This window comes from Scyliorhinus torazame, chromosome 5 (assembly GCF_047496885.1).
Source record: "Scyliorhinus torazame isolate Kashiwa2021f chromosome 5, sScyTor2.1, whole genome shotgun sequence".
NCBI lineage: Eukaryota > Metazoa > Chordata > Chondrichthyes > Carcharhiniformes > Scyliorhinidae > Scyliorhinus > Scyliorhinus torazame.
In genome coordinates this window covers 306,068,214-306,082,854 of record NC_092711.1, presented here as the reverse complement: position 1 = coordinate 306,082,854, position 14,641 = coordinate 306,068,214, and the positions used below count along the sequence as shown (strand labels likewise).

Genomic DNA, 14,641 nt, shown 5'->3' with positions numbered 1-14,641 from the left:
GTCATTGGACTGCTTTGACAAAGAGTCATCGGACTCGAAATGTTAGCTCTTTTCTCTCCCTACAGATGCTGCCAGGCCTGCTGAGATTTTCCAGCATTTTCTCTTTTGTTTCAGATTCCAGCATCTGCAGTAATTTGCTTTTATATGGTGAACATACAAGATGCCATGGGAGTAAGCAACTAGCAAAATACTCCAAATGTTCTGGCCAACATTCTTCACCCAAAGCAATCATCAAAAAGCATTCGACTCGTCATGTATCTAATTGGCTATGGCAACTTGTGTGTAAAGGTTGTCACATTTACTTACAATAAAAATTACCATCCAAAAAAGCCTGTTGCTTGTGATAAAGCATTAAGTTTGTTTTTCCTTAGTCTGTAAACTGGAGTAAGTCAACAACCAGAAATCATATTTAAACAAACCAGCCGGGTCTTGATCAAATTCTACAATATCGAAGTATACTCTAGAATTTCAGGAATAAGGACAGTACAAATTCCAAATAATTTTGCCACATTACAAGTAGATCATTTGTTTCATTACTTACATTGAACAAAAGGCAGCTTACAACGCATTTTTCAGACTTAAGTCAAAACAGGTTCAATCTTAAGGAAATGACACAATCATCAGTTTGTACGATAAATCTTTTGCTGACATCCTCTGCTCGATATTTCCCAAATTACAATAATGCCTCAATTAATGATTAGCAATCTACCTCTCTTGGGCTGGGAGGTTTAGCAAAGTGCTCGTAAAAGAAAAAAAAAGCATAATATGGGCTACCCCTTACTGCGCCAACTCAGAATTTCAATATACCCTACATAGTTTTTAATTCTGATCCTGAATATTTCTGATATGCTCTGACAAATTCAAACGGAATAATTTTTAAATGACAGTATGGATCATTCTGGTGTTCTGGTTCAACACAGTTCCCATTTTAACTTTACATCTTCAGTGCTACATTGAACGATGTGCTTCATGGTGTCTTAAGTTTTGTTCATTTAGACTGAAACTTTCACATTAGAACAAACATTAAAAATGGTCAGCAGGAATTCTCCAATTCATCCATTTTAAATGGGACACAATCTTCTAAAGGGGAAGAAGTCTGGTCAATTGCACTGGGTGAACTTGGGTGAAAAATATTACTGGTCCTACAGTCCAACAACATTTTGGTTACTGACTTTAAAAGGTTTCAACAGTGCATTTTAGGTTTTAAGCTCGTAATTCTGGTGCTCACACTTAGCCAACAGCAATTTCTTGTCTTTGAAGTTTATCATAGAATTTTAGAATCCCCTACTGTGCAGAAGGCCATTCAGCCCATCGAGTCTGCACTGGCCCTTGGAAAGAGCACCCTACTTAAGACCAGTCCATCACCCTATGCCCGTAACCCTGAAACCCCAACTAACCTTTTGGACACTAAGGGGCAATTTAGCATGACCAATCCGCCTAACCTGCACATCTTTGGACTGTGGGAGGAAACCGGGGCACCCGGAGGAAACCCACGCAGACACGGGGAGAAAGTGCAAACTCCACACAGTCACCTAAGGCCAGAATTGAATCCGGCTCCCTGGGAAGGTGCGAGGCAGCAGTGCTAACCGCTGTGCCACCCCGAGATATGACCAAATGACAGAATTCCAGTGCCATATTGCATATCCTGAACTTTACTTATACAATGCAGTCTTGATTGAACCTTTCTGAAAGACCGTAGAGTCTAGAGGAGCCAGAAAAACAAACATAATACATCAGATTCCTCAGGGAAGGAGAGCATTTTCAGACTGCAGATTCTTCTACATGCGTTTAGCATTTTACCAGACGCCTGAGATTAGAATAAAGAAAGAAACGTTGGGAACAGAGAGTCTTACAGTTCCAAAACAATTTCAGATGCAAATAAGATTGAACATTAAACAGTTTTTTCACAATCCTTATTAAAAATATCCAAAAAAAGTGATCTGCTGGATTTCAGGTAACAATATTAATTACCTCACCAGGATCCATAATTAAGAACATAACTTACACTGCAATGATAGATCCAGACACAAGCAGACACCTGCACAGAATATCATCATACAAATTAACACTTTCACGTATATATACATATACTGCAGCAAGATCAATTTTTTGAATCTAGGCTCTTCGAAAACTAGAATTCTGAGAATTCCTTACTGCTACTTGAAACAGATTAGTTTATAGTAGCATATAAATGTGTACAAATGTACTAAGTATTTGTATTCTAATGTTCGATGAGCCATATCTCAAGCCGCAAGTGTTACATTGTTAATAAATGTAAAGTGTACATTTAAAGTGCATGTGTATAGTCTTTCATTCGCAGCTAGCTTCGACCATACTGCAACTTCCATTTTTCTTCACTTTGCACCAATGTTTCCGATCCTAAAAGAATCTTTTGTGGGTTTCATGATCTTCCTTTCAGCCAACCTTCTGTCGCCTCATTTCAACCCCAACCCCCAGGATTGAAGTTTGAATGGCAGCAACCTGCCCCACTCAGACAAAGCTGCATTTAATCCTGCTTGCCATCGCGCCACTGCCTTGAACCTTCATTCCACGCCACATATACAAACAAGGCCAGCACAATGTGAACGGCCACCACAGCCACAATGGCAGCATAGAAGTAGCTGTCTCTGTTTGACATCCCAAGTGTACCTGAGAAGGGAAAAAGGGTAAAATTAAAGGGCGTACACAGAAACAATACGACTGCGCTATGTTTCAGTCTAAACATTGTTTGGTTTTAGACTGCGGACAGCGAAGTAAAATCCTACAAGAAAATAATCACGGGTCGATATCAAAAAGCAGGGGATGGGGATTAAAAAATAATTCTCACCTGATTTTTATCATTATTTGTGGAAATCCGTTTACTTGATGTGGTAAACAGCAGTGGCCTGAGTGAAGTTTTCCCCAACATTATAAAGAAGTCAGCCATGCCTCAACAGGTAGCCCTCTTGCCCAAGTTAAAGGCACAGGTTCAAGACCCACTCCAGAGGCTTGAAAATGTAATTTAGATGGACACTACACTGCTGTACTGAGGAAATGTTGCACTGTCACAGATGCTATCTTTCAGATCAGAAATTAAAACAGAGCCAACCTCTACCTTCTCAGATGGATGCAGAGGTTGCCGGGGCAGCATTCTGAGAAAAACACTCCTCACGGTGTCATGGTCACCATTTAATCCCCACCCTTCATTAAAACAGACAAGCTGGTCATCTAACTCAGTGCTAACATGTGCAAGTTAGCTTCTGCGTTTGCCGACAAGTGACTAACCCTCCAGAAGTACTTCATTGGTTACATAACGGCTTTCATCCTAGAGCGCTATATAAATTTCCATCTTTATTGCTCATCAAATCATAGAGAACATACAGTGCAGAAGGAGGCCATTCGGCCCATCAATTCTGCACCAACCCACTTAAGCCCTCACTTCCACCCTATCCCCGCAACCCAATAACCCCTCCTAACCTTTTTGGTCACTAAGGGCAATTTAGCATGGCCAATCCACCTAACCTGCACATCTTTGGACTGTGGGAGGAAACCGGAGCATCCGGAGGAAACCCACGGGGAAAACGTGCAGACTCCGCACAGACAGTCTCCCAGCGGGGAATCGAACTTGGGACCCTGACCTGTGAAGCCACAGTGCTATCCACTTGTGCTACCGTGCTGCCCCAAAATATAGTTTAACATTGAGAGCCGACAGTCCAAAAAGTTGCTGTCACAAAGTACAAAGCACTTCTAATTGTGTATACAAGTTATTCAAAAATACCTAGGGTGCATGTTAAACCAGTTAACAAATCATAGAACTTCAAACATACTAATGAATCGTTATGAGTTTCCAGGTCACGATTTGGCATTTCGGCCCCTTGAAATATGTCTCAGAATAAGAGTTAGCCACTTGGGTACACAGAAAGTAAGACCTAAGCTTTTGTGTTTTAGTTGCATAAATCACAACTGGAACAGCTGTAACACGGTGAGTTGTTTTATCTGCAAATGAAAGTGGTGTAGAAATAGCAGAGAATGTTGGAAACCAGAGCTACTGAAGCAATGCAACTGGACTTAAATTTCTAACTAGGAAGTGGAGAACTCCAGGTGGCAAAATAGTCCACAGGCAGTAACAGCACTGCCTACAGCTTCGGTATTATGCAAACCCTTTGTAATGATGCTGGATAATTGGAACACATTCGGAATAATGAGATGTGGATACAAATTCAGCAGCTCTCGCCCCTTTCCAATAACAGAGATCAGGAAGTGCTGGCACCCCCCCCTGTTTGTGCTTCTTCAGTCATGGTCTTATGGATTAGCAAGTTTGCTGAGCATGAAAAACCAACCATTTTGTAGCATCTCAGTTCATTAGTGCACTTTATTGAAGTCCAAAAAATGTTTGCAAACTGGACCACCTGTAATTGTATTAAATGTGCGATTCCTGCGTGCTCGGCAATACCAAATCTTTGTCGGTCATGAAGGAACATTGTTTCAGATTCCCATGCACACCAAGCCAAATGGGTGGTAAATCACTGGTCGCAACCCAGCAACTCCATTCCCTTCCCTTTGAGGAAAGGAAACCATCAGGTAATATGGGGATCAGGAAGGCAAGTTGGGTGGCCAACAGTTTGGTGAGAATAGGGTCATTGGGGCAGAAAGTGGGTCTCAGAGAGCACTTTTTAAAATTTGTCCATGTGATGTGGGCATCGCTGGCTGGGCCAGCATTTATTGCTTATCCCTGATGGCATTTTAGAATCAACCACATTGCTGTGGGTCTGGAGTCACATGTCAGCCAGGCAAGGACATTAGTGAACCAGATAGGTTTTTACGACAATTGACAATAGCGTCATGGTCATCATTAGAATTATAATGATGTGGCGAGACTTGAACCCGGGACATGACTCTGGGTCTCTGGATTACTCGTCCAGCGACAATACCACTACACCACGGCCTCCCCATGGCAGGTGATCGGTTAGAATTATGCAAGTGCAGGGGTAAACTATAATCTTTATTAGTGTCACAAGTAGGCTTACAATAACACTGCAATGAAGTCACTGTGAAACTCCCCTAGTCGCCAGAATCCGGTGCCTGTTCGGATACACTGAGGGAGAATTCAATGTCCTAACAAGCCCGTCTTTCAGGACTTGTGGGAGGAAACCGGAGCACCCGGAGGAAACCCACGCAGACACGGGGAGACTCCACACAGGCAGTGACCCAAGCTGGGAATCGATCCCCGGGTCCCTGGTGCTGTGCAGCAACAGTACTAACCACTGTTCTACCATGCAGAGCATTAGAGGGAATACCGCCTGGTAGGCTTGGGGGAGGGAGAAAAGCAGCTGAAAGAATGGCCTCAATCTCAGCAACCAAATAAGCTCCCTGAACTTCTAATTCAAGGTTATCATGGAGGAAGAATGGGTGGTTCAAGATGACAATAGGAGTTAAAGATAAAGTGGGACTAAACTGTGCATTCTAGCATGATCTTTAACACTCTCCTTAAAATTTCTCATCATTTAGAGGAGAGGGGAATGGGGAGATTTAAGGAAAGAATTCAAGAGTTTAAGATCTGGGCAGCTGAATTTGCTTCCCCGAACATATTTTCACACTGGTGACATGAATCAGGTTAAAGCGTTAAGTTATGCAAACTCATCTCGACCCAACAATCTCCCCACTACCAAAATTACATTCATAATCATACTTAGGGAAATTTATAACCAATCACCCACAATACATTTTTGCACATTTGTAAGCTACTGATGTACATGCAACGTCGTAGCGACAGATAAACATACTGCAGACTGACTCCTGTTTTTAGAATCTCTTCAGCGATAGTCGGGCAACATTCCTTTGCTTTGATAGCAAGTGATAAAAGCAGCATAAAGTTCTTGTCCCATTAACTTTTACTGTTAACCAGCAGCTCAGGAACAGAGACTGGAGTGCAATCTCCAGCTTTTATGGAGGCTTTTGTTTCACAGTCCATTCATCTCCAAATCAGTTGAACGGAACAAATCTTTACAGAAAAAAATAAATATTAAGACGGAGTTACCTTCAAACACATAAGACTTTGTCCCAAAATATAACCCAATTGGTAAAGTGATCATTAGGAATGTGAAAAATAGAAGAGTCTTCAGCACTGCTAACAATGAGCCATCATTTCTGAAAAAGATCAAAAACAGCGTTAACAGAAACCCGAGTGATTAATGTAAACAAGGCCATTTAAAACAAGACGCATTTTAGCAACATTTCTACTAGTTATATCCAGACATAGCAGGAAATGCCTCGGACTTGATGGAATGAACCTACAGGTACCAACGCAAGCAAAAACAGTTTTTTGTCATCTTATTCTGAAAAGATCGCATTCCTGGTTATGCGCATGACAACTTCAGTACATTAAACAGTGACTAAACTTCAAAACTTACTTCAGATGTTCTGTGCTCGTGAAAAAGCATCCTCTAAATGTCAGACTTTTTGTTAAGTTGCAGAGGATAAGGATAAGAGAAACATTAAAGATGAGTTTAACAGATGAGTGACAAGCTAGGAGTTTTTTTTTCTTTTACTTCATTTATGGAACGTGGACTTCCCTGGCCAGGCCAACATAATTGCCCTAGAGAAGGTGGCGGTGAGGGGCTTTCTTGCTGCAGTACCCGAGATGTACGGACACCCACAGTGTCGTTAGGGAGGGGGTTCCAGAATTTTGACCCGGCGACAGTGAAGGAACGGTGATATAGTTCCAGGTGTACAGAATAGTAGTTAGAGATAAATGTACCTGAATTTGATTTTAACAAGTTAGAATTCAACCTGCATAAGTCACCAGGTCATGGGACATATAAGCAAAACGATCTCAGGGTTATGAGCCAGTTGGCAGAATTGGAAACGGGCTGACAAAGTTATGAAGTAAAGCGTTTTGAGGGGAAAGAGACTGAAGGTGTGTAGGAACAGAAATGTCCATAAAAGCGCGAGTTACCAGAGTCATAAAAGATATACAGCACCCGAGGCTAAATGAAAGTACAATGGGAGAGAAAACAAGTTGTGAGGATAGACCCGAGATACTGGGACTGTTGTATTAGAGAGGGTACAGTGGAGATTTAGCTTGTCAGGAATGGAAAATTGCAGCTATAGAAAAGGTCGGTTAGGCTGGGGTTGTTCTCCTTGGAACGGAGGAGGTTGAGGGTTGATTTAATTGAGATGCTTAAAATCATGAGCGGCCTTGATAGAGTGGATAGGAAGCAGAGAGGTGAATGATTCGGAGGCATAGAATTGTGATTGGTCGGTAAATTAGAGGGAAGATGAGGAAAATCCTTGATTATCCATAGGATTGTGGGAGTCTGGAATTCACTGTCTCCAAAGGTTGTTGAGGTAGAAACCTTCAGCTCATTTAAAAGATGGTTGGGCGAGCACTTCCAAGTATCGTAACTTCAACAAGTTAGAATTCAACCTGCATAAGTCACCAGGTCGTGGGACATATAAGCAAAATGATCTTGGGGTTATGAGCCAGTTGGCAGAATTGGAAACGGGCTGACAAAGTTATGAAGTAAAGCGTTTTGAGGGAAAAAGAGACTGAAGGTGTGTAGGAAAAGAAATGTCTCCTAGCTTGTCTCCAGAAAAAACTCCTAGCTTGTCACTCATCTGTTAAACAATCCTTTAATGTTTCTCTTATCCTTATCCTCTGCAACTTAAGAGTGCCCCTTCATTTAACAAAAAGTCTGACATTTAGAGGATGCTTTTTCACGAGCACTGAACATCTGAATTAAGTTTTGAAGTTTAGTCACTGTTGTAATGTACTGAGGTTGTCCTGCTCATAACCAGGAATGCGATCTTTTCAGAATAAGAGGGCCAAATGTTGGAAAGTAGGATTAGGCTAGGTGGCTTATTTTTCAGCTGCCGCATACACAAGTGACCTCTTTCAGTGGTAAACTTTCTCCCACGGAACAGAGACTCCAAGCTTTTAACAGGAAATTTAACAAGTTTTCGAAATAGAATTAATAAGTTTTCAAAATTTGATGGCGAATAGGGATGGATCTCATTGGGCAGAGAATGATGAAGGACCAATTTAAAATTGCTACGCTGAATGAGGAGAGGCATTTTAAGTTTCTTAACAGTGTTAGAGCAGTGTGTGCCCTGCCACACTGAACTCACTGCAAATTAATTAACTTTTGAATCAAAGGAAAAGATGATGTAAACCTCTGTGCTACATAATACTGTGTAAATGAGCAAAGCTATTTTTACACTTTGCTGATAAACTAGTTTTGTCAGTTAAAGCAGTGGCCTTTACCTAACATTTCACATGTAACTGATAAGAATTGAAACAAAGGTTCAATACTGAATTTCATAGGCGTTTACTCCATTTAAAGTCTTGCCATTTGTTAGACGTCTGGTCAGCTCTCAACAGTGGCTAAGGAACTGGACCATAATTTTGTTGAGTTTTAATGTGGTGTGGAAAAATCGATTCGTTCCAGGAGTGATAATTTTTTTTAAATAGGGCTTGATTATTTTATAAACAATCTTTACTTAAAAAAAAGAAACAATATTTAAACATTTACTTCAGCTCCAACACGAGCTGATTGCATGCAGTTTCTTAACTTTAACACACTAGTTCCCATTAAACATTTATGAACATGCAGCTCTCATTCCACTTAAACAGGCAAAAGCAATACTTGCATTTAACTAAATAATTTTTCTCCTGTTACTGACATTTGTTCAGAACCCTTTTCCAAAGCCTGCCTCGGTGGCAACATTCATGGCCTCTCTGGACGGTTTCCACAGCTTTCTCACTGTCACAGTTCAGAACAACATTCTTTCTTCCACTTTCTCTCCAAGCTCCACCCACCACCATCAAACAAAGACTCTCCTCTGGAGGTGGCCAGACTTGAAAACCATTATCGTTATCTTGGCTGTCTGATTTCCCACCCCCGTTTCTACAAAAGAGCTATGCCATTTATATACAACCAACCTTCATTGACCGACAAATAAGACATCAGACTATGTGATGAGAGAATGGCTAGTCAAAAAGGGTTGTCCTGAATGACAATGGATGTCGAGCGGATCTTGCTGGCTGAACCAGGGTATCCGGTGTCTTCCCACGAAGGAGGTTAGGCCTGAATGGGACAAGGTAACTCAGGCTGTGGGCATATCTCTCTGACTCTGCTGCTAGCAGTCTTTTACCTCAGTATGTTTAACCCCAAAAATGCCTGTTACGTCTTGGACCTCATTTCTGGATCTAAGTTCTTAATATTTCCCTATCATGCCACATTGAAGATTAATTTGCTTTCTTTATTATTACTTACCTACTTCACAACTTTCACAACCGAATGGTTTACTCAACCATTTCAGATAACATTAAGAGTCAGCAACTGCAAGGCACAATGGTAGTAATATCGTTGCAACCCTTAACTATCTTCCCTTCCAAGCCACACACCATACTAACATGGGAATATATTGCTGTTTCCACAGACACCGCCAGGTCAGAAGTCTAGAATTCCCTACCTAACAAACCACCACTTCTTCAGGGCAACAAATGTGACCTGGCTGTCATTTCCTACATCTCCAAAACAAATTTTAAAATAGGGCATGATAAATAGACCACATTTAGGAAAGTATGCTGTGAAGAACATTAGAGTTTCAGATGGGTATAAATAGGTTGACTGAGGGGGCAAAAACTGTCAGATGGAGTATACGATGAAGTTGTTCACATTGGCAGGAATAAAAAAGCAGAATATTATTTAAACGAAAAACTGCTGCAGAATTCCAAAGTGCAGGGGTATCTAGGTGTTCTCATGCACGAGTCACAAAACATCAGTATTCAGGTACAGCAAGTAATCAAGGCAGCGACTGGAATGCTCTCCTTTATCAAGAGGAATTGAACATAAAAGTAAGGATGTCATTAATAGAGGGTATTTGTGAGACCACACCTCAAATAATGTGTGCAGCTCTGGTCTCCTTATTTAAGGAGGGATGTAAATATGTTGCAGGCAGTTCAGAGGTGGTTTTCGAGATTGATTCCTGGAATGAGGGGGAACTAGTTTCCACTGGAGTTTAGAAGAGCGAGGGGTGACTTGATTGAAGTAAAGAAGTTTGTAACGGCCGCACCAAGGTGGATGTGGAAAGGATGTTTCCCCTTGTGGGTGAGTCCGGAATTGGGGGAGTGTTTTAAAATGCCCTTTTAGGACAGAGATGGGGGAAATGTACTTTTTCCTCTGAGGATTGTGCGACTTTGGAACTCTGCCTCAGAAGGCAGTGGAAGAGGGAAATAGATTCTTGTGAGGCAAGGGAGTCAAATGTTGTCGAAGTAGATGAGGAATGTGGAACTCAATGCAAACAGATCAGTCATGATCTCATTGATTGATGGAGCAGTCTCGAGGGGTTGAGTGACCTACTTCTGCTCCTATTTTTAATGTTCATATACAAAGCCTTTCAAACAATCGCCTCAAAAAAGCAAACTGATTGAACATTATGCTGATGTTTGCAGTATTTTTGTCTAGCTCATAAGCAGAGTATTCTTATCACACAAGACAGCTTCTTGGGTTATAGCAGCTTTAGGTAGCTATAGGAACCCAGCCACTTAGGTTGATTAAACTTTTGTACTCAGGAGAGTTTGATTAAATCTTTGTACTCGGGAGATGTTAGGGATGACTCAATTACCAACTTAGCAGAGTACTTGCCAATTAAAGAATCGAGTATTTTCATGACAAGTAGCATACCGTTAAGTGGAGTAAACAAACCAAGGGTCCCTGGACCGAATATTAAAAGATGAAAGCGCAAATAGAGTAAGATTGCAAAAACACTAAGTGAATCCTTGGTTTTGTACATGGACATACTGCGAGATGGGCAGAGAAGTAACTGGAACTGTGTAGGACAGATTACCCGAATGTTTAAAGGGGTTATGAGGTTACACTTGAGAAGTGTTAGGTGGATTGCCTATGCTAAAAATTGCCCCATTGTCCAAAGATGTGCAGGTTAGGTTTGGTTAGAGATAGGGTGGGAGAGTGGACCTAGGTGGAGTGCTCATTTCACAGAACTTATACAGTGCAGAAGGAGGCCATTCGGCCAATCGAGTCTGCACCGGCCCTTGGAAAGAGCACCTTACCCAAGCCCACACCTCCATCCCATCCCCACACTTCCACCCTATCCCCGTAACCCCACATTACCTTTTTTGAACACCAAGGGCAATTTAGCATGGCCAATCCACCTAGCCCCGCACATCTTTGGACTGTGGGAGGGAACCAGAGCACTCGGGAGGAAACCCACACAGATATGGGGAGAACGTGCAGACTCCGCACAGATAGTGACCCAAACCGGGAATCAAAACTGGGACCCTGGAGCTGTGAAGCCATTGTGCTAACCACTATGCTACAGTGCTGGCCACGGATGGTCAATGCAGACTCAATGGGCCGATTGGCCTCCTTCTGCACTGTAGGGATTTTACTGTAGGGCGGCACGGTGGTTCACACTGCTGCCTCATAGCTCCAGGAACCCGGGTTCAATTCCGGTCTCAGTTGACTGTGTGAGTTGGCACGTTCTTTCCGCGTCAGCATGGGTTTCCTCCAGGTGCTCTAGTTTCCTCCCAGTCTAAATATGTGCCTTTCGGTGGATTGACCATGCTAAATTGCCCCATAGACCCCAAAAAGGCTAGGTGGGGTTACTAAGTTACAGGGATAGGGTGGAGGCATGGGCCCAAATAGGGTGCTCTTTCAAGGTCTTATGTAGACTCGTTGGGCTGAATGGCTTCCTTCTGCACTGTAAACTCTACGATTACTCGATGAAGTGATGTCCAACCAGCCCAGAGAACAGAATTTCAAAGCGTGACAGTTAGAAATGTTCAGGATTGCAATGGATCATAACTGGCCAGTCGAAACCGTCACCAAACTGCATAAGTTGAAGACTATCAGAAAAGTATTAGGCAATATTGAAATAATAAATGATATTGGAAACAAGAACGGTGATTACACTAATCAGGAGAGAAACTCAGTGTAGGGCAGTGTGACTGGGCTGTTTCCGGAACGAAACGTCTGTAAAAGTCTATTTGTAAATTTTTTTGCCGTCTGGGTTGGTTGTCGATTCCCAGAATTTGAAAGCTCTCGCTTTAGCTGGTCGACTCCAGCATTTGTGAATCAGGAGTCCCGGCGAAATGTGAGGACAATCCAGGGTGGGGAGAAAGACAGTGGTCAGGGAGACAAAGCAGAGCCTCCCCGCTGTCCTCAACGAGGGCTTTCATTTCCCCTCGTTGCCAGGCTTCACGTTGGGAAATGCAAAGCTGGTGTCCCTTTTCTTGGGACAAGCCCACCTTTACTTAACCCGCCTAATGAGAGAGTGGGCCGGAACCAGTATGCGGGGCCCGGAACCAGTGTGCGGGGCCCGGCGGCAGCACGGACCGGGATAGGGGGGGGTTGGGAGGGAGACTCTGACCGTGCCTCAGCGGGGAGGCGCCTCTCAGCGGCTCGACCGGTTGTTTCTTCTTTTATTTGACCTTCCACTGAAAGGCCGCAAGGCCCGGGAGGGAGCCCCGCGCTCGCTCAGCCTCAGCCCCATCCCCCCGCTCACCCCCTGAAGTCGGCGACCGGAGCCGCGTTCAGCACCGCCCTATCCTTGCGATCCATCTTGCCGGTGACGCACTTCCGCCCCCTGCAGTCAACTGACTTGGCGCGTTACGTCACGTCCGGTGGCTGGCTTGCAGGTGTGCTCAGGTGATCCAGAGGAAGCTGCCTCAGTGCAGCTCCTGGGCCCCTTCCATTCAATTACTCAATTCATTCAAAAATCCAGGATGCAAACCTCACTGTCACTATACTGCATTGTCATTAACCCTCCCCAACAACCTGGTTCACACATAGAATCCCTACAGTGCAGAAGGAGGCCATTTGGCCCATTGAGTCTACACCCACCCTCCAGAAGAGCACCCTACCCGGGCACACTCCCCCATCCCGCAATCACATAGCCCCAACTAACCTTTTTTGGACACTAAAGGAGCAACTTAGCATGGCCAACCAGCCTAAACGGCACGTATTTGGACTGGGAGGAAACCGGAGCACCCGGAGGAAACCCAGGCAGACACGGAAAGAAGGTGCAAACCACACGGTCACCCAATGTTGGAATTGAACCCGGGTCCCTGGTGCTATGAGGCAACAGTGCTAATCACTGTGCCACCATGCCACCCCCATGTGCTTTAGGGAAGAAAATCGGTTGAGGGAGAAGATCAACTATGATCCAGTTGAAAGGTAGAGCAGTGTCGAGGGGCTGAATGGCCTACTCCTGTTCTTATTTCCGCATGCACTTTGGCCCATCGGGTCTGGGACCAGCCATCAAGCACCGATCCTAATCCCATTTTCCAGCACTTGGTATGTAACCTTGTAAGCTATGACCCTTCAAGTGCTTATCTAATTGCTTCTTAAATGTTGTGAGGGTTCTCACCTCTGCCACCCTTTCAGGCAGTGAATTGTAGATTCCCACCACACTCTGGATGATAAAGGTTTTTCCTCAAATCTACAGTACTCTAGCTGTGGCCTAATGAGCATTTTATACAGCTCCATCATAACCTCTCTGAACATAGGACATACAGTGCCAGAAGGAGGCCATTCAGCCCATCGTGTCTGCACCGATCCACTTAAGCCCTCACTTCCACCTTAGCCCCATAACCAAATAACATTTTTGGTCACTAAGGGCAATTTATCGTGGCCAATCCACCTAAACTGCACGCCATTGGACTGTGGGAGGAAACCGGAGCACCCAGAGGAAACCCACGCAGACACGGGGAGAACGTGCAGACTCCTCACAGACAGTGACCCAGCGGAGAATCGAACCTTGGACCCTGGTGCTGTAAAGCCACAGTGCTAGCCACTTGTGCTACCGTGCTGCCCTCTGCTCTGCTCTATGCCTTGGCTATTAAGGCAAGCATCCCAAAAGCCTTCTTAACCATCATATCTACCTGTCCTGCCTTTGTAGACCTTTGGACATGCTCATCAAGGTCCAACTAGTCCTCTGCACTTCGTAGAATCTCACCGTTCACTGTATATTCTCTTCTCTTGTTAGTCCTCCCAATATGCATCACACTTTTCAGGGTTAAATTTCATTTGCCATTGTTCTGCCCATCTAATCTAAGTCTTTCCTCCTCACTATTTATCACACTGTCAATTTTTGTGTCATCTTCAAACTTACTAAGTATACCTCCCACGTTCACGTCTAGATCATTAATGCACACTACAAACAGCAAGGGAGCCCCCACCGATCACTGGAGACGGGCTTCCAGATACAAGAACAACCTTCGCCAATCACCCTGATGCGACCATCAATTCACTGAGAGACACGTTGAGAAGTAAACCGTGGTTTTAATCAGCTTGCAACTGAGCCTGCATGTGACCAGTACAACAATGAATGTGGTCCCGCAGGTCAGCTGCCTTTATACTTCCTATAAGGGGTGGAGCAATGGGCGAGCCCGTACATGCCCCGACATATCCCCCTGTGGGTGAAGCCGTACAATGGCCCATAGGTGGAGCCCACAGGGTTAAACACATAACGTAACACAACACAGCAGTAACATGATATCACAGTGCACTGGTGAATTAACAGTAGTTCCATTCACCACATTCACCCCCTGTTTAAAAAATGAAGTCCGTCGGGGGTGACGGGTTTACAGATTCAGTCGGTCTGGTGTCCGGATCGTACGTTGCGACCGCCGAAGCAC

At 43.8% G+C, this 14,641-nt stretch overlaps 1 protein-coding gene across 1 annotated transcript; it reads right to left on the bottom strand.

Moving 5' to 3' along the window:
* Nucleotides 1–433: 433 nt before the first annotated feature.
* On the bottom strand, nt 434–12,603 carry vma21 (vacuolar ATPase assembly factor VMA21). The gene is made up of 3 exons (XM_072505888.1): nt 12,508–12,603; nt 6,017–6,126; nt 434–2,649 (listed from the first exon to the last, which is right to left on the bottom strand). The coding sequence occupies exons 1-3, from the start codon at nt 12,561–12,563 to the stop codon at nt 2,507–2,509; spliced, it is 309 nt and encodes a 102-aa protein (XP_072361989.1). The 5' UTR covers nt 12,564–12,603; the 3' UTR covers nt 434–2,506.
* Between the last annotated feature and the right edge of the window lie 2,038 nt (nt 12,604–14,641).